Source organism: Heptranchias perlo, chromosome 39 (genome assembly GCF_035084215.1).
Source record: "Heptranchias perlo isolate sHepPer1 chromosome 39, sHepPer1.hap1, whole genome shotgun sequence".
Classification (NCBI taxonomy): Eukaryota; Metazoa; Chordata; class Chondrichthyes; order Hexanchiformes; family Hexanchidae; genus Heptranchias; species Heptranchias perlo.
The window spans coordinates 5781009-5800700 of NC_090363.1; the positions used below are offsets into that span (position 1 = coordinate 5781009).

Here is a 19692-nt window from a genome sequence, read left to right on the forward strand (position 1 = left end):
CTTTGATGTCTTGTTGCAATCGCCTTACATGCGGGCTTGCTGGACCATGTTTCTTTGTGTCTGGCCATGGGACATTGACCGAATTGGGATCCAGTTAGCTTCCCTTCCATTTGCTCACTCCAGCAGAAGGGGACAATGGGAATCTATCAGGAGGAAGTGTTATTCCATCTGCCATACAACAAGTGAGAGAGCCCAATTGAAGTAGAATTATTTAATGGCATGATTGCTTTTTTTTAAAAAACGTTTTTTTTTTTGGGCCCTATTCCTGTGGGGAAGTATCTAGCCTTCATTTGGCAATTGGCCATAAGGATGTAAACTTGAGCTCATCCAAAACTCTGCTGCCCGTATCCTAACTCGCACCAAGTTCCATTCACCCATCACCCCTGGGCTCACTAACCCTACAATGGCTCCCAGTCTGGCAACGCCTCAATTTCAAAATTCTCATTCTTGTTTTCAAATCCCCTCTATGGCCTCACCCCTCCTTCCACCCTCCGAGATCTCTGCACTCCTCCAATTCTGGCCTCTTGCGCATCCCCAATTTTCTTCGCCCCACCATTGGCGGCCGTGCCTTCAGCTGCCTCGGCCCTAAGCTCTGGAATTCCCTCCCTAAACCTCTCTGCCCCTCTCAGGCTTTGGTTACCTGTCCTAATATCTTTTTTGTGGAGTGATGTCAAACTTTGGCATAGCACAGCACCTTGGGATGCTTTACTACATTAAAGGCGCTATATAAATGCAAATTATTGTTGAGGAAAGGGACATCAGGTGCTCATTGTGCTGCGAATTCCCGTGTTCCTGCCAGTGACTTGTTTGCGGACGGTTTGTAACCACTGCCTTTTAACTGGCTTCTTCCATCTTCGTTTTTCAGGCCTTCAAGAAGCTTCCGGATTACACGCTGATCCCGTCCGCCTGCACAGAAGTGGCGAAACTGGGGGCAGCCCTGAGCTCCTGTTCGATTCTAATCAACAAGAAGTATGAGTTCTAGAATCGACTGGCCTCTTTCCCCTTTCTTCCCCAACCCCCCCCTCCCCCCAAGCCTTAACTCCACAGTTGAATAGAATAGAAATGGCTCTGATTTGATGGATCCCAGGGATATGCTGAATACACTGGAATGTTTGAATCAGGAAGCCCCCAGTGAAGTCTGATTCCTTCACGTAGTCGAGATTGAGAGGTTGTTTTCAGCGCCCAACCTGCAGCAGACTGGAGTTTGAGCCCAGCAAAGCTTTGTTGTAGCAGAGGGAAGCTCAAGATGGAGGTGAGTACCAGCGACACCTAGGGGTAGAACATCAGCATTACTGCAGCCGCACTGGATCAGCCGTTTGTCCAATTCCGATGCCTCTGATCGACTGGGAGACTGAAGGCTCTGCTCAGGGAAGCAGACATTCCCTTCTCCACTTCCCCACCCAATGTTCCACAAAGGGAATGGGTGTGATCATCTCCTCTCGATCCCTGAAATCCTGGCACCAATCCTAGATTTGGACCTCCTTGTGTGTGTTTCTGGGATGTGTGTTTGGTTTGCGATCTGGATACCCATGAAGAGCTGGAAACTTTGAGCGAGATGTCTCTCATTGCAAAAACTTGACCCTATCCAATTCTGTGCATCGATCTGACCCACATGTCCAAGGAACAGACCCAGATATAGCTCTAGCTCTCTCTCTCTCTCTCTCTCTCTCTCATATATCCCCGTTTGACCCCAAATTTTTTGGTCCTTTCGTGTTAAAATGCCCAAGGCTCCAGTATTCAATGCCTTTTTTGTTTCCTGGTTTTCCTCTTGCATTTACCCTGCGGCTGGTCGGACATAATCTGGGTTACATATCGAGGGAGGAAGAGAGAGAATATCAAATTCCTGAAACTAGGAGTCATCCCAAACCCAGATGTGGTCAAGCACAGTTTGACTCAGTCCAGTGACACTGCATCGAAACCCTGGAGGGGGGGTGGGAAGAAGGGGAAAGAACTTCAAAATTAACATGTTCTCGCATTCTGGAAGCTTCCTGAGGAACGCACAGAAAATGTCCAAGTGTTCCTTTTTTAAAATGTATTAGTCATTCAGCAGATTGTTCATCTCACTTTTTTTATATTTGGCCAAAAATAAAATGTACGAGGGTGGTAAAAGTCACTTCAAATCAGTTTGTGCCTTTTGGAAATTTTGTAAGATTTCCCATTTCTAGGGCGGGAAAAGAGGGAGAGAGTCTTGTGATGCTTAGTTCCAGCAGGAAATATCCTCCGGTGATTACTAGCAGACGACTGTTCCACACACACTCTCGTGTGACATTGCTGTCCCTATTATTTAAATATGCTTTGTATTTTAAGCAGGTTTGCTCCTGCGCTAAAATAGTGGACAGAGATGCGGCAATCTGGTTTTTCCCCCTCACCCCTTCCCCAATCGCAATGCTCCTAAAAGCAAATGAACAGTGTAAGGGGTTTGGAGGGGATCAAACCATTAGTCTATAAGAGGGGCAGCCACCTCTTAAATATAGATTTATCAACTTAAATCAAGAATTATTACACTTGGTGTATATTTTCAGATTGCTGTGGTGTACAACTGGTTTAAATGAAAATTGGGCAGTTTCTAAAAACGAGCAGCTGAGCGGCAATGCCGGTCTTGCACCCAGTTGGAAAGTTGAAAATCTGCCCCCTCACTCTGTGGCTCAAATTTGGGGTTGATGGGGTAAGAAGTGCCCTCTGTTCCCAGTGCTGCCGGCAGATGGCGCTGTTGTTCAATGTAACCGCTTCAAAATTGTCACTTTGTGCAACAGCACCGCCTAGAGTTAGAAAATAGTATTACAGAAAGAGCCCAATTGTTCTGCCCCCTCACTTTGACTCCTTTAAATGGAGAGTATTGACTTGTTTTTAATCAACGCTATTGCAAAGCAATTAGCATCTGAGAAAATGTCCTTTTTCAAAAAAAAGCAATCTAGTGCACCCATTAACTCTGCCAAGCTGCTGCACGTGTCGTGTTTCTCAAACAATAAAATGTTTGAGAATATTCTTGGTTTCTACATATGATGAAGAAAGGTGGAAACGTTTTGAGTTGCTCGTATTCGGTGTAAAGAGAACAGTTTGCAGTATAAATGGAACTTTCATGTTTGAGTCTTTGCAACAGCGGTGACTCGGGTCGTTGAGATATGAAAATTGGGCCGCTTCTATAACGGGTAGCTGATCTGCAACGCCGGTTTTACACCCAGGCGGAAAGTTGAAAATCTACCCCCTGAATTTGGGGTTGATGGGGTAAGAAGTGCCCTGTGTTGCCAGTGTTGCTAGCAGATGGCGCTGTTGCTCCGTGTAACAACGTCCTGTTAGAATATTTTGCAACAGTAACTCTGCTAAGGTGACATTCTCTGCACCAGATAACTATTGGCAGAGTTCACTGGGCCTTTCATTTCAGCCCAAGTGGCACTGGGCAAGCGAGTATTGACTGGCTCACGGGTCCTTTTCCAGCAGGGGCCGCTGCATAGTGACTGGCTCATTTATGGTCCCCAATTCTCCCCCCTCAAATCTGGGGTCAGTTCGACCAATTGCAGAGCCCCCAACTAGTGCGATCAGTGTGGAGAAACATGGTTATCACAACCTTTACATTTATCCATAAATGATAGTGACACAAGTACATTGAAGGACTGGCTGTCTCCTTCCTCCCCAGATGAAATGTAAAACTGAGTAAATAATTCTTTTGAGGGCCGTGTCCGTTTTACAAAGTGTCTGTACTAACAGCGGTTCGTTGTATCGTGCTGCCTTGAGTCTGTCCATGCCTGTGCCCTTGATGCAGCCTGATCCAGTTCCCGTTCCAGTGTGTTACCTCGTCCCTCCCTGGATTGGGATCACGTATTACAGAAGAGCCAGATCATTTGGTGCTTTACTGTGATTGCCTGAAATCCTGGTTTTTGTACCGCGTCTCCTTTGTAAACAGCTCTTCTGATTTTAATAAATTTGAGAATCTGCATTAAAAGTCTACCCTGGGCTGCTTAGTTTCTTGTATGGTGTATGCAATACAGGAGTAGCTCACCAGCCCCTCCAGGCTGTTCTGCCACTCAAATAGATCATGGGTGTTACCTTCCTTGGTACCATATCCCTTAATGCCCTTACCTAATAAAAAATCAAGCTTAGTTTTAACATTTTCACTTGCTGCCTAGCCTCAAGAGCTGTTTGGGAGCGTTTCCTTTTTGTGCAAAGGAAGTTCTTCCTGACATCACCCCCGGATGGCCTATCTCTAATTTTATTGTGATTTTTTTTTTTCTGCATTTCCCCCACCAGAGGAAACATTGTTTTTCAATCTACCTTATCCTATCAAATCCTTCATAAACACCTGAATTAGATCACCCTTAATCTTCTATACTCGTGGGAATACAAGCCTAGTCTCTGTAACCAGTCCATATAATTTAGGCCTGGTACCATTCTGGTGAATCTGCACTGCACCCCCTCCCAAGACCAATATATCCCTTGGGCAGTGCCCAGAACTGAGTGCTGTACTGCAGATGTGGGCTAACCAGAACTTTATATAACTGGCATAACTTCAACACAGCCCCCTTGGCTTCTGTGAAGTGTCTTCTTCACAGGTCAAAAACCTATGTACTTTCTATGTAGCTCATGTTTGTTATGGGGATAAAGACATGTCCTAGTAAATTATTCAATGGACCAATGTGCTCTTTAATTGTTTTTCGATTGCTTGTATAAAGGATAAATATTGGCCAGGGCACCTGGGCAAGCTCCCCTGCTTGTCTTCGAAATAGCTCCATGGGATCTTCTACGTCCACCTGAGGGGGAAGACGGGGCCCTGATTTAATGATTCATCCAAAAGACAGCAGCCTCCCCTCGCCACTACAGTGAAGTGTTAGCCTAGATTTTGTGCTCAAGTCTCTGGAGTGGGGCTCAAATCCACAATCTTCTGACTCCATGTGCTATCACTGAGCCATGGCTAACCACCTGTGTGGCATCTTGAAAAGAAACATTAAGGGTGTCATTTTAACCCCCAAGAATGGGTGGGTTGGGGGTGGGTGGGAGTTGACAATAGATGTTTTCTTGGGTCGCAACTGCAAAATTTTCAGACTTTGCATTCCCAGTGGGAAGCCTGTACTTTTACGCGCCCAAGTTAAACCCGGAAATAAAGCCAGGTTGTGGTCGCGACCCAAAAAACAATTATTTTCAACTCCCACCCGCCCCCAAACCACCTATTCTTGGGGGTTAAAATCACCCCGTAAATGTCCAAGTTCGTCATCCACTATATGGCCTCCAGTCATATGATGTGAATAGAAGCTATTCCACTAGGGAAGGATCTTAGCGAGTAATTTTCCACTTACACCCTCATGGTGCAGACCCATGCATATTGGGAGATCAGTTTGGTAAGGCTCATGGAAAATTAATGGATGGAAAATATCAGCAAACACGTGCTCAACGGGTGAAGCTCCACATTGGAAATCCATAAGTGAAAAATTAAATTTCTAGGCTAAAACATACTGTCAGCCCTTCACACTCAACACCACCACTTCATCCCCTTCCCTATAAGGTACTTGTTTTTTTTCATTTCCTTAATGCTCATTGAAATCTCATTTCACAATTTTCTGTTTCACCTGTTGTAACATCTCTTGCTTTACTTTGGTGTACTTTCCCAGCCTATCTCATTTCCTCCTTCTTTGCAGTCTCTCATAGTTTCCCCTTTCACTGTTACTAATCTCCCTGGACATGACGGCGAGCAGAAGATGAGAGCCCTGGCGAGGTACTAGCATCTGATCGGAGTGGAGTGGTGACTTCCCTCCACCATCAGGTGAGGGTTTACACCTCCAGTGCTGAGGTGGAATATTTACCTGTAAGTTCCCAATTTCCAGCATATTGCCAACTCCCATACCTCACAGCCTTACCCCTCTCCACTTTAAGTTGTTGTGCACAATTTTCCATCCATTGAAATTAATGGATGGAAAATTGCAGGCAGTGTTCTCATCGCTTTCTGATCTGTCCTTGTAGTGGGCAAGAAATTGGTAAATTTGCCCTATGGCGTCCACTTCAGTGTCCGTCTCTGGTAACCTAATTCACAACATATTATCTTTTAGGTGAAAAGGTTCCACCCGACTTCCTTTCTTACACATAGGGGGCAATTTTAACCTAACCTGCCCATTGGGAAACTGACAGGATCAGGAGCAATGTTGATTTTACACCACATTCTATTTTACTCTCCATTGAAGTCAATGAGAAAGTTTTGTGAAGATCAGAACTAAAGCATCTGCAATTTTCTCACCTTTTAATTGCCGGGGGTGGAAAACATCAAATCATGGAGATTTGTCAATCTTCAGTCTCGCTATTTTCTCCATTACCAATTTTGTAACTTATATTAAATCTAGTAAGTTCCTCCCCTTGATTCTAATTTTTCTAGTGTGCTATCCTCGTCTATGGGTCAGGATCTGGTTCTGCTCCTGTTGTCTGAACTTCACCGAATGCTCAGCCTAAACCATTATATTTTCACAGAATGCAACAGGGTGTTTAAACCATTAAGGCCATTTTCCCCACACCATCTTGTATTTGATTTTGTACACTTGTTAAAATTTTAATTAAAAGGCTTAAGAGACATTTCCAAGAATTCATACATGCACTGTATACACATCTACGTACAGGGATTTAGTTGCATTAAGATTGTCATATCCACGTCAATGTGAAGTAATTATGGGTCATAATATAGCTCTGCAGTCAGATCCTAATCTGACTTCAGAATGCAATGAATCAAAAAGGATAAGAAGGAAGAAATGCTTGCATTTATACAGTGCCTGTCATGACTTCAGGACATCCGAAAGTGCTTTACAACCGATGAAGTACTTTTGAAGTATAGTCACTGTTGTAATGTAGGGAAACGTGGCAGCTAATTTTGCACACAGCAAGATTCCCCAAACAGCAATGTTTTAGGTGTAGTTTGAGGGATAAATATTGGCCAGGACACTGGGGAGAACACCCCTACTCTTCGAAATAGTGACGTGAGAGGGCAGACGGGGCCTCAGTTTAACGTCTCATCCGAAGGACAGCATCTCCCACAGTGCAGCATTCCCTCAGGACTGCACTGAAGTCTCAGCCTGGAGTTTGTGCTCACATCTCTGGAGTAAGACTTGAACCCACTACCGTTTGACTCAGAGGCAACAGTGCTGCCAACTGAAACATGACTTTGCACAACCAGGGTGGTGTGAAGACAGGTTAAAAAAAGTTCTCAGGTTATCACTTGAACCTTCTAGATGCTTTATAAACTTATTGGGAAATCATTTTAATATTAGGAAAAAGCATTCTTACAGTAGTAAGATACCAGCAGGAGAACTCTGGTAAGCAGGAATGAGCAGAGCCCCTTGCTAGGGATAACTGGCAGTATAACTTTGCCAGTTGTGATTTGCATTTTACAGCTACCAATCTCAAACATGTAATATGGTATAATTGCAGCCTCAAATATTTCTGACAGCACACTTTGCTTCTCGGCATGTGAATAAGTAAAGATCTTCCAGCCATTGCATTTCCATGTTCTTTGACTGTTTCAAAATTAATGAACATTGACAAGCTATGGGTTAATGAGCATGTAAACCATTCATGCATAAACATAACCAGATATATGTATAACCATAAACCACTTCCAGCAGTTTCCCTGCCAATCAAACCCATTCCTTATCATTATGTGAATAATGGGGCAGAAAATTGGGCACTTGAGGGTAATCACAAGACAGCAGAGGGGAAGATGATTTAACCTGGTCTAGAGAAATGGGAAACTTGAACTTTTAGAACACTTATGTTATGGGGACGCAGAAATTCTACATCTTAGGTTGATGATATCATTAACATACGACACCTGAGGAAGTCTCTTTGGGAAAGTACCAGCATTCCATTCTACCAAAGGCCCTGCTGTACTATGAAACAGGGAATAACTACACACATTTTTAAAGCAGCTGAACAGTTAAGAAAAGAGAGACTTGCATTTAAATAGCGCCTTTCACAACCCCAGGACGTCCTTCGGTGCTTTATAGCCAATTAAGTACTTTTTTTTGAAGTGTAGTCACTATTATAATGTAGGAAACGCAGCAGCCAATTTCTGCACTGCAAGGTCCCACAAACAGCAATGCAATGATGACCAGATAATCTGTTTCCGTGGTGTTGGTTGAGGGATAAATGTTGGCCAGGACACCGGGGAGAACTCCCTTGTTCTTCTTCGAATAGTGCCGTGAGATTCAGCTTAGCGCCTCATCCAAAAGATGGCACCTCCGACAGTGCAGCACTCCCTCAGTACTGGAGAGTCAGCCTAGATTATGTGCTCAAATCTCTGGAGTGGGACTTGAACGCATGACCTTCTCGGCTCAGGGGTGAAAGTGCTGCCAACTGAGTCACAGCTGACATTACCACTAGTACTAATCATGATACGACATTCAAAAAACGGGAAAGTGTATCTTAGGAGTATTTCTTAATAATTTCTGCATCCCAGATTAAAATTGTTACAGTATTCAAGGATAAAGTTTAGATACAAATCGCCCAAGTATTAAGGACCGTATAATATCACTCAAGCTCTCCTTCGTGGACGCGTTCACTTTGGCCCACAGTCTTCCTACAGCGTTTATGGTCTTATTGGAATGTGGAAAGGACCTCGCAGAGAGGCTGGTTTGAAGGGATTGACTGTCTGCTGAACCTCGATGCGTTGACTGTGCTGTAGTCAGGAAAGGAGACATCACTGTTGAGTGGCAGAGTGCTATATCTGGGATCAGAAGGTGTTGCCTAAGAGTTACAATTAAAAATAAAATCACATTCTTTTTCACCGATTCTATTTGCATTTGTTCAGACTATAATTTTCTTTTACTGTTTAGAGTGAGAAATATCAATCAGAGAGAATGAATTTGTTGAGGTGAAAAATCAAAAACGTTTCATTTTTTAAAAAAAATCAGCCCCGTGGTCCAAAAGATTTAAAAATGACATTGAGGACTTTAAATTAAGACTTGCATTTATATAGCGCCTTTCACGACCTCAGGAAGTCCCAAAGCGCTTTGCAGCCAATTAAGTACTTTCGAATTGTAGCCACTGTTGTCGTGTGTGAAATGCGGCAGCCAATTTGTGCGCAGCAAGCTCCCACAAACAGCAATGAGATAATGACCAGATAATAGGGGTGAAATTGGGCAGGGATGCAGAACAGGCGGAATCGCATTTGCTCACTGCTACACGACACGCACTGCAGTGTAAGCTTAGATTATGTGCTCGACTCCAGAGTGGGCCTTGAACTCAAAGGCGGCATTTTTAAGCTAAGGCGCCTGCCGGGATGCTGACGGGATCGGGTGCAAGAGTCTTATGACAGAGAGGCAACAGTTTTACCAGATCTAATCTGCAAGACGATAGTAATTTTTTTAACTAACAATAAAACTAACAATAAAAATGATCTTACTGACTCCTGATTCGGTAGTGACACCTGAAGTTCAATTATTTCTGGAATATGAACAGAAAGTGTTATATAGATATATGATGCAGACAATGTATCATCATTCTCAATCAGCAGTGGTTAGTTTTTTACTTTCTCCCCTCAAACCCCATTCCTTCCGGTTGCCAACTTTGGCTGGGCACAGCACCAGGGCTGCCAATCTCCAATAAGTTATCTAAATGGCCAATCTTCATACAGGAAGGTTAGAATTCTCCCGTCAGCATTCCCATCCTATTGTTCTTATTGGGAAATTCGAATCGCAAACCCAGCATTTTTCCAAATCAAGGATGACACCTAGCATAGGAACGGAGGAACAGGAGTAGGCCGTTCAGCCTGTTCCACCATTCAGTGAGATTATGGCTGATCTGTATCTTAACTCCATCTGCCTGCCTTGGTTCAATATCCCTTAATACCCTTGTCTGACACAAATCTATCAATCTCAGTATTGAAAATTTCTTTTGACCCCCCCATCCTCAACAGCTTTTTGGGGGAAGAGTTCCAGATTCCCACTACCCTATGTGTGAAGAAATGCTTCCTGACATCACCCCTGTACGACCTAGCTCTAATTTTAAGGTTATGCCCCCTTGTTCTAGACGCATCCCTCCCTTACCACAGGATCAATGGAAGGCGGAGAATCAACAACACAACTGAGGGGATTGTTTTTCTCAGAGCAGTAAAAGAGAGAGGTCACTGGATGAATTTATTTTGAACTGAGGACTAAGTGATGGAGTGACCAGCTGGAGTGAAGTGAGTGGGAGTGACCAGCAGTCCTGAGTTCCATGAAAGATGTAGATGGATATATGGTTGGAGGAGATTCATCACATGGGGCTGTCCAGGGGATTGAAAGCAAGGGTGGGACTCTTGAGGTCCACATTCTGTGGCAGGGAAGACAATGGAATTCGTCAATGATAGTAACGATAAATGCAAAGAAAGCCTTGGATTCCTACAGAGCCCTTCACAATCTCAGGACATCCCAAAGAACTTTACAGCCAATGAAGTACTTCTGAAGTGTAGTCGGTGTTTCACTCTCGGGAAGTTTTGTTAGGCAAGGGTATGAGGGGACATGGAACCAAGGGGGGTAAATGGAGTTGAGATACAGATAAGCTATGATGTAATTGAATGACGGAACAGGCTCCAAGGGCTAAATGGCCTACGCCTTTTCCTATGTTCCTATGTAATGTATGGAACTATGGTGTGACAGTGGATTCACAGTGTAGTTATATCAATGAATTGGAGTTTGTGAAGGGTCGCAGAAGCTAGCCAAGAGATGATTAGAGAAGTCTGTTCTGGAGGCAATGGAGGTCTAGATTAAGGGTTCAGTGCCAAAGAGAGAGAGATTGGGCGGGGAGGTGATAGGGATGCAAGCGGGCGATTGTCTGGAGGGGGTAATATCGTCTTTGTGACTGACTGGATGGGGGCAAGTAGATCAACTCAGGATCGAACAGAACACTGAGTTTGTACACAATCTCGGCTGCTGGGAGGATTGTTGGGACTGAAACCAAAGTTATAGAGCTGTTAGAAATAGAAAGGGATGGTTTCAGTTTTGGCGGAATTTCGGCGTATCCATAATTTGATGTTGGTTGGATGGCCAACGGGCAGAGTGGAATCATAGGTGGAGGAGAGATACTGTTAAGCATCACCAACATACACTGTCGACTCAAGTATATCCTGCATTTCCTTAGGTTTCTCCATATGGGCTCTTTCAAAAAATAAGCAGCTAAAAAGGGTTAGGGTCAAACTTAAATCTGCTATGCACTTGTTTTAAACTGCCCGGTATGTTCTTTAATCAGTCAGACCTGGTGACCTGGGTGGTCAGTGGCTTAGACTCGTTGAGCTGATCTATCAGTGAAGCCACTGCACATTTTGACACCACGGAAATAAAAACAGAACATGCTGAAAACGCTCAGCAGGTCAGGTCGCTCCACAGTGTTTGTTAAAGGCCACACCGCCATATTAGTGTTCTGTTGCCATAGTTTGGAAGGATGGAAGCTCCTCTCTAACGTTAGGTGATCACTACCTGTGCTGTGCTGATTATTCACTATTAATTGCACTTCGAGTTTCCCTCAATCACAGACAATTATTTATAGTGATAGACACTTGAAAAGTTCACATGAAGTCCATCGTAGCACAAAGGGAAAAATTGTCAGAAAAACCACCGCGTTCGACTTTCAATAATGTGATTGTCAAAATCTAAGAAATGCGCATAAATACTAACCGTATAATTCACCTCTTCCCGATTGTGTAACCGTATGTGGCCTACAAGGTAAGATCAAGTTAAATACAATTATATATTGCATATTGCTAATTTGTAAATGTCAATTTATACATAAACTAATAATGCATTATTCTTTGACATACCCTTTAAGTCTTGATATCACTAAATAAAAGAAAAGATCATAAGATTAGAAAACTTTACAGGTACTTTTTAGTTTCTTTGCGTTTCACACGGTAAATAACAGCTATTAATATTTACACGAACACATATTTCCGTGATCATCGCCAAGTTTACGACAAATCTGTGATTATAGACTAGCATTAATACGTCTCATAATGAACACAAACACGATTCAGAAAAACGTTACCTTTACTTTGATAGTACAGCCGACACAGCAGGAGAATAATTATAACGGAGAACAAGCTCAGCACTCCTGTCGTCAGTGGAAATGCTCCATCGTTGGTTGAAACGTCCCGTGGAGGACAATTAGGTACCTTCTCTGGGATAAGACGACAAAGAATGCTCATTTCACAACTCAGTGTTTGGTCATTAAGCTTACAATCTGAATCACAAGAGAGAGAGTAGGGCCTCTTAAGGATCAACAAGGTCATCTATGTGCGGAACCACAAGAGATGGGTGAGATCCTAAATGAATATTTCACATCGGTATTTACGGTTGAGATAGGCATGGATGTTAGGGAACTTGGGGAAATAAATAGTGATGTCTTGAGGAGTGTACATATTACAGAGAGGGAGGTGCTGGAAGTCTTAACGCGCATCAAGGTAGATAAATCTCCGGGACCTGATGAAATGTATCCCAGGACGTTATGGGAGGTTAGGGAGGAAATTGTGGGTCCCCTAGCAGAGATATTTGAATCATCGACAGCTACAGGTGAGGTGCCTGAAGATTGGAGGGTAGCAAATGTTGTGCCTTTGTTTAAGAAGGACGGCAGGGAAAAGCCTGGGAACTACAGACCGGTGAGCCTGACATCTGTAGTGGGTAAGTTGTTAGAGGGTATTCTGAGAGACAGGATCTACGGGCATTTGGAGAGGCAGTGACTGATTAGGAACAGTCAGCATGGTTTTGTGAGAGCAAAATCATGTCTCACAAATTTGATTGAGTTTTTTGAAGGGGTAACCAAGAAGATAGATGAGGGCTGTGCAGTAGACGTGGTCTACATGGACTTCAGCAAAGCCTTTGACAAGGTACCGCATGGTAGGTTGTTACATGAGGTTAGATCTCATGGGATCCAAGGTGAGGTAGCCAATTGGATACAAAATTGGATTGACGACAGAAGACAGAGGGTGGTTGTGGAGGGTTGTTTTTCAAATTGGAGGCCTGTGACCAGCGGTGTGCCTCAGGGATCGGTGCTGGGTCCGCTGTTATTTGTTATTTATATTAATGATTTGGATGAGAATTTAGGAGGCATGGTTAGTAAGTTTGCAGATGACACCAAGATTGGTGGCATTGTGGACAGTGAAGAAGGTTATCTAGGATTGCAACGGGATCTTGATAAATTTGACCAGTGGGCCGATGAATGGCAAATGGAGTTTAATTTAGATAAATGTGAGGTGATGCATTTTGGTAGATCGAATCGGGCCAGGACCTACTCCGTTAATGGTAGGGCGTTGGGGAGAGTTATAGAACAAAGGGATCTAGGAGTACAGGTTCATAGTTCCTTGAAAGTGGAATCACAGGTGGATAGGATGGTGAAGAAGGCATTCAGCATGCTTGGTTTCATTGGTCAGAATATTGAATACAGGAGTTGGGATGTCTTGTTGAAGTTGTACAAGACATTAGTTAGGCCACACTTGGAATACCGTGTACAGTTCTGGTCACCCTATTATAGAAAGGATATTATTAAACTGGAAAGAGTGCAGAAAAGATTGACTAGAATGCTACCGGGACTTGATGGTTTGACTTATAGGGAGAGGTTGGATAGACTGAGACTTTTTTCCCTGGAGAGTAGGAGTGATCTTATAGAAGTCTATAAAATAATGAGGGGCATAGATAAGGTCGATAGTCAAAATCTTTTCCCAAAGGTAGGGGAGTCTATAACGAGGGGGCATAGATTTAAGGTGAGAGGGGAGAGATACAAAAGGGTCCAGAGGGGCAATTTTTTCACTCAAAGGGCGGTGAGTGTCTGGAACGAGCTGCCAGAGGCAGTAGTAGAGGCGGGTACAATTTTGTCTTTTAAAAAGCATTTGGACAGATACATGGGTAAGATGGGTATAGAGGGATATGGGCCAAGTGCAGGCAACTGGGACTAGCTTAGTGGTATAAACTGGGCGACATGGACATGTTGGGCCAAAGGGCCTGTTTCCATGTTGTAAACTTCTATGATTCTATGAAACTGCAACATGCAATTTTCATATAGGTATTTCCTATAAAGTTAGACATTCTTTGGATAAATAGCACATTACACCATTAAACACTGCAGGCAATATAAACTCAATAAAACCATTAAACATTTCTGAGGAATTAACTCAAATAAACGAAGGTTTCATTCGCTCAACGCAACTATTCCATATTCCAGGGTTGGTAAATTCAGTTAAACTACCTTTGCTCTAAGACCATTACCGAAATTAAACTATAGAGTTCCGGATGCGGATTGGAATAGATAGAAAATTTCTCATAACTTCACTGTCACCTGCAAATATTGTTTCGCTTTCCTATCTAGCTAGCGCTCCACACCTGCCCCAACGTCTATGTCTAACAAAAATCAAGGTTGCTGGCAGTTTCATCAGTAAAACCGAAGTCACCAGAATAGATTTAACTTGTGCATTATCCAAGTTTTTTTTGGCAGGAGTTACACCTTCCTTCCCCCCATTTTCTCCCTTGTAGGCCCAGGAGGAAACCGTTCGAAACGGCCGCAGTGCTCGATCTCCACCCCCCCCCCTCCCCCTTTACCCAATGGGGAAGCAGCAGTTCCCTGCTCAGGGCAGAGAACGGGAACTCAGGGTGGGTGGGGGTTGCAATGGTTGGGGTGGAGCCTCCTATGGGCCATCCCACTACAGCACCTCGCCGTCAATAGTCAGATTTAAACTCCGCCTCAAACTTAGTAAAATGTCCCAAGGCACTTTCACAGGCTGGCAATCAGACAAAAATGCACACACCGAACTGATATCTCAGAGCACATGCACAGCCATAGAGATGTCAAGGTATTGGCCAATTCTTACAATGAACTCTGATCTTTTCTACTTACTTTCAGTTATTATAAGTTGTGTTCCTGTCCCGTTTCCATCCCCAAATGTCGGGATTTCCACCTCGCAGTAGTAAAAATCCGAGTCCATTTTCGTTAAATTGACGATTTTAATGAAAGCCAGTTGTTGGGCAAATAATTCCGGCCCCGACTTCGTCAGCCGGTTCTGATAGAAAGGATTCCGATCTAACACTTCCACGTTTTGTGAGGCCCGTCTCCAACCCACTCGTCCGACAGTGCCGTTCCCTTCAAAAGTGCAGTTCATCTGCACTGAATCTCCTTCTGTTAGAGTAATGTTGGCCGGTGACTGGAACACGCTGAGCTCACTCATCAACCCATTGTCTAGAGTGTCAATGGGACAATGTAATCTGTCAATAATTTCCTATATATTTACAGACCAGTACTTAGTTCTGTCTGGAGGGTTGACGCTCATATTAAAATGTCTTTCCGTATCACTAATTGATGTTACTGGGTGTCTTTTTAATTAGAATTACCATCAACCCCATATCCCATACCAACAACATCCTGGGGGGGGGGGGTCGCCATGAACCAGAAACCCAACTGGACCAGCCGCATAAATACCAGGCCACCAGAGAAGGGCAGAGGCTGGGTGTTCTGCAGCGAGTGGCTCACCGCCTGACTCTCCAAAGCCTCTCCACCACCTACAAGGCACAAATCAGGAGTGTGATGAAATACTGTCCACTTGCCTAGACAGTGCAGCTGCAGCAACACTCAAGATATGGACACCATCCAGGAAAATGTAGTTGGCTTGATCAGCAGCCCGTCCACCACCTTGAACATTCACTCCCTCCACCACTGGCACACTGTGGCTGCAGTGTGTACCATCTACAAGATGCACTGCGGCAACTCGCCAAGGTTTCTTCAACAGCACCTCCCAAACCCGCGGACCTCTACCAGTTAGAAGATCAAGGGCAGCAGGTGCATGAGAACACCATCAACTCCAGGTTCCCTTCCAAGTCACAGATCATCCTGATTTGGACATATATTGCTGTTCCTTCATCATCACTGCATGAAAATCCTGGAACTCCCTACCTAACAGTAATATAGGAGTACTATCACCACATGGATTGCAGCAGCTCAAGAAAGCGGCTCAAAGATTCCCTTCTATGCAGTTAACATAAAAGGGAATCCAAAAGTCTTCTATAGACATATATATAGTAGACGGGTGGTAAGAGGAGGGATGTGGCCGATTAGGGACCAAAAAGGAGATATACGCATTGAGGCAGAAGGCATGGCTGAGGTACTAAATGAGTACTTTGCATCTGTCTTTACCGAGGAAGAAGATACGGCCAAAGCCACAGTAAAAGAGGAGGTAGTTGAGATATTGTATGGGATAAAAATTGTTAAAGAGGAGGTACTAGAAAGGCTGGCTGTACTTAAAGTAGATAAATCACCAGATCCTGGTTGGGTGCATCCTAGGTTGCTGAGGGAAGTAAGGGTGGAAATTATGGAAGTGCTGGCCACAATTTTCCAATCCTCCTTAGTCACAGGGATGGTGCATGAGGACTGGAGAATTGCAAATGTTACACCCTTGTTCAAAAAAGGATGTAAAGATAAACCCAGCAACTACAGGCCAGTCAGTTTAACCTCGGTGGTGGGGAAGCTTTTAGAAACAATAATCCGGGACAAAATTAATAGTCACTTGGACAAGAGTGGATTAATAAGGGAAAGCCAGCATGGATTTGTTAAAGGTAAATCGTGTTTGACTAACTTGATTGAGTTTTTTGATGAGGTAACGGAAAGGGTTGATGAAGGCAATATGGTTGATGTTGTGTATATGGACTTTCAAAGGCGTTTGATAAAGTGCCACATAATAGGCTTGTCAATAAAATTGAAGCCCATGGAATAAAAGGGGCAGCGGCAACATGGATACGAAATTGGCTAAGTAGCAGAGAACAGAGGGTAGTGGTGAACAGTTGCTTTTCAGACTGGAGGAAAGTATGCAGTGGTGTTCCCCAGGGGTGGATACTGGAACCTCTGCTTTTCTTGGTATACAATTTTACAACACCAAGTTATAGTCCAACAATTTTATTTGGGCTATAAATTGGTGTTGTAAAATTGTTTACAATTGTCAACCCCAGTCAATCACCGGCATCTCCACATCATTTCTTGGTATATAATAATGACTTGGGTGTACAGGGCCACAATTTCAAAATTTTCAGATGTCACAAAACTTGGAAGTGTAGTGAACAGTGAGGAGGATTATGATAGACTTCAAGAGGATATAGACAGGCTGGTGGAGTGAGTGGACAAGTGGCAAATGAAATTTAATGCTGAGAATTGTGAGGTGATACATTTTGGTAGGAAGAACGAGGAGAGGCAGTATAAACTAAAGGGGGACAACTCTAAAGGGGGTGCAGGATCAGAGAGACCCGGGGTACACAGGTCGCTGAAGGTGGCAGGGCAGGTTGAGAAAGTGGTTAAGAAAGCATACGAGATCCTAGGCTTTGTACAACACTGGTTCGACCACAATTGGAGTATTGTGCGCGGTTCTGGGCACCACACTTTAGAAAGGATGTGAAGGCCTTAGAGAGGGTGCAGAAAAGATTTACTAGAATGGTTTCAGGGATGAGGGACCTCAGTTATGCGAATAGACTGGAAAAGCTGGGATTGTTCTCCTTGGAGCAGAGAAATCTGTCCTTTCTATTTTGTCAAGTGTAAGTATGGGAACGTTGGAAACATGTTGAATATTACATAGAATTACATAGAATATACAACACAGAGACAGACCACTCGGCCCAACAGGTCCATGCTGGTGTTTATGCTTCACATGAGCTTCCTCCCTCCCTACTTCATTTAACCCTATCGGCATATCCTTCTATTCCTTTCTCCCTGGTGTGTTTATCTAGCTTCCCCTTAAATGTATCTACACTATTCGCCTCAACTACTCCTTGTGGTAGTGAGTTCCACATTCTCACCACTCTCTGGGTAAAGAAGTTTCTCCTGAATTCCCAATTGTATTTGTTAGTGACTATCTTATGTTTAAGGCCCCTAGTTCTGGTCTCCCCCGCAAGTGGAAACATCTTTTCTATGTCTACCCTATCAAACCCCTTCATAATCTAAAAGACCTCTATCAGGGAATCCCTCAGTCTTTTTTTCTGGAGAAAAGAGCCACAGTCTGATCAAACTTTTCTGGTGAGCTGATGAATAGGAACTGTTTGCTAACGGAACAATTTGTGTCTAACTCAAAGGCATTGAATTGTCCAGTAGAAGGTATAACATGTAAGACAATTTCATGTATAACACAATCGTACACGTTCAAACCTGAATAAAGATAAAACTAAAATGAGAAAATATGAAGACAGTGACTCACCAATATGTAAAAACATTGTCACTAAATTCAGGATCGTCCATATGTGAATAGTTTGCATTTTTACACGTTCTCTACAGGACAATACCAGCTCACGTTTGGCTTGCAGCGACCCAAAGTGCTGCTAAACACAGCAAACATTCCACCGCAGGCACTGACGTGTGTGGAAAAAAAACCTGCGGTGGTTTAATTACCACAGACCACGAACTATGTTTATTATTTTTCCAATTGTGCTGGGAAACAATATTTTAACAATAATTAGGAAAGAACACTACGTCAATGTTGCATAAGCGTCACCGAGTATATTGAGACAAAAATGGATTAGAGTTCAGTTTAATCCTCCATAAACTACAATGGTTTGCACCGGAGATAGAAACTCATCTTAAGTTTCCTCAAAAAGCAGAATGTATGGAAACAGTGCGCAGTGTAAAGCCAGATTGAAATGTGGAATTCCATGGATGAAACTATGCAGCGATAGACTCCATGGCGGGATTACCCAAATGGACACTTCGGATAGATACCCGGAGTCTCTGATATGCCTTTGGCACCAGATTCCGGGATGACCCATTTGCTTCAGAAGAAGAATGCGCGCGGAGAAAATCAGAAGGGAAACTTTATTGAAAAAACTTAGACAGAATTATAAAAGCAGATTCTGTTAGCAGAGGGTGTTACATTCAAAAGGCCTGTATGCAGCAAGACCTGGACAACGTCCAGGATTGGGCTGATAAGTGGCAAGTAACATTCGCGCCAGATAAGTGCCAGGCAATGACCATCCCCAACAAGAGAGAGTCTAACCACCTCCCCTTGACATTCAACGGCATTACCATCGCCGAATCCCCCACCATCAACATCCTGGGGGTCACCATTGACCAGAAACTTAACTGGACCAGCCACATAAATACTGTGGCTACAAGAGTAGGTCAGAGGCTGGGTATTCTGCAGTGAGTGACTCACCTCCTGACTCCCCAAAGCCTTTCCACCATCTACAAGGCACAAGTCAGGAGTGTGATGGAATACTCTCCACTTGCCTGGATGAGTTCAGCTCCAACAACACTCAAGAAGCTCGACACCATCCAGGACAAAGCAGCCCGCTTGGTTGGCACCCCATCCATCACCCTAAACATTCACTCCCTTCACCACTGGCACACCGTGGCTGTAGTGTGTACCATCCACAGGATGCGCTGCAGCAACTTGCCAAGGCTTCTTCAACAGCACCTCCCAAACCCGTGACCTCTATCACCTAGAAGGACAAGAACAGCAGACACATGGGAAGAACACCACCTGCACATTCCCCTCCAAGTCACACACCATCCCGACTTGGAAATATATCGCCGTTCCTTCATCGTCTCTGGATCAAAATCCTGGAACTCCCTACCTAACAGCACTGTGGGAGAACCTTCACCACACAGACTGCAGCGGTTTAAGAAGGCGGCTCACCACCATCTTCTCAAGGGCAATTAGGGATGGGCAATAAATGCAGGCCTCGCCAGCGATGCCCACATCCCATGAACGAATAAAAAAAATATATAAATGTACACAAA

At 43.9% G+C, this 19692-nt stretch overlaps 2 protein-coding genes across 2 annotated transcripts in view; one reads left to right on the forward strand and one right to left on the reverse strand.

Moving 5' to 3' along the window:
- Positions 1-3943, forward strand: part of LOC137305156 (N(G),N(G)-dimethylarginine dimethylaminohydrolase 1-like) — a 37745-nt gene extending 33802 nt beyond the window's left edge. The window contains exon 6 of the mRNA XM_067973961.1: positions 866-3943. Within this exon, the coding sequence (XP_067830062.1) occupies positions 866-982 (117 nt within the window). The 3' untranslated portion in view covers positions 983-3943. The remainder of the gene's footprint in view (positions 1-865) is intronic.
- Positions 3944-6521: 2578 nt separating this feature from the next.
- On the reverse strand, positions 6522-18241 carry LOC137304910 (uncharacterized). Its single transcript, XM_067973699.1, has 7 exons — positions 18155-18241; positions 14824-15162; positions 11986-12117; positions 11762-11780; positions 11619-11659; positions 9371-9411; positions 6522-8712 (listed from the first exon to the last, which is right to left on the reverse strand). Exons 1-7 carry the CDS (start codon positions 18210-18212, stop codon positions 8563-8565), a joined length of 780 nt encoding a protein of 259 aa, XP_067829800.1. The 5' UTR covers positions 18213-18241; the 3' UTR covers positions 6522-8562.
- Between the last annotated feature and the right edge of the window lie 1451 nt (positions 18242-19692).

Bases quoted from the DNA above. Each gene is read 5' to 3' on its own strand.
- LOC137304910 (XM_067973699.1), bottom strand. From the start codon at position 18,212: ATGCAAACTATTCACATATGGACGATCCTGAATTTAGTGACAATGTTT. The intron at 12,118-14,823 runs GTAAGTAGAAAA...GTCTTATCCCAG, and splicing joins ACAACTTATAATAACTGAAA to AGAAGGTACCTAATTGTCCT. The intron at 9,412-11,618 runs GTTAGTATTTAT...TTCATATTCCAG, and splicing joins GGGAAGAGGTGAATTATACG to AAATAATTGAACTTCAGGTG.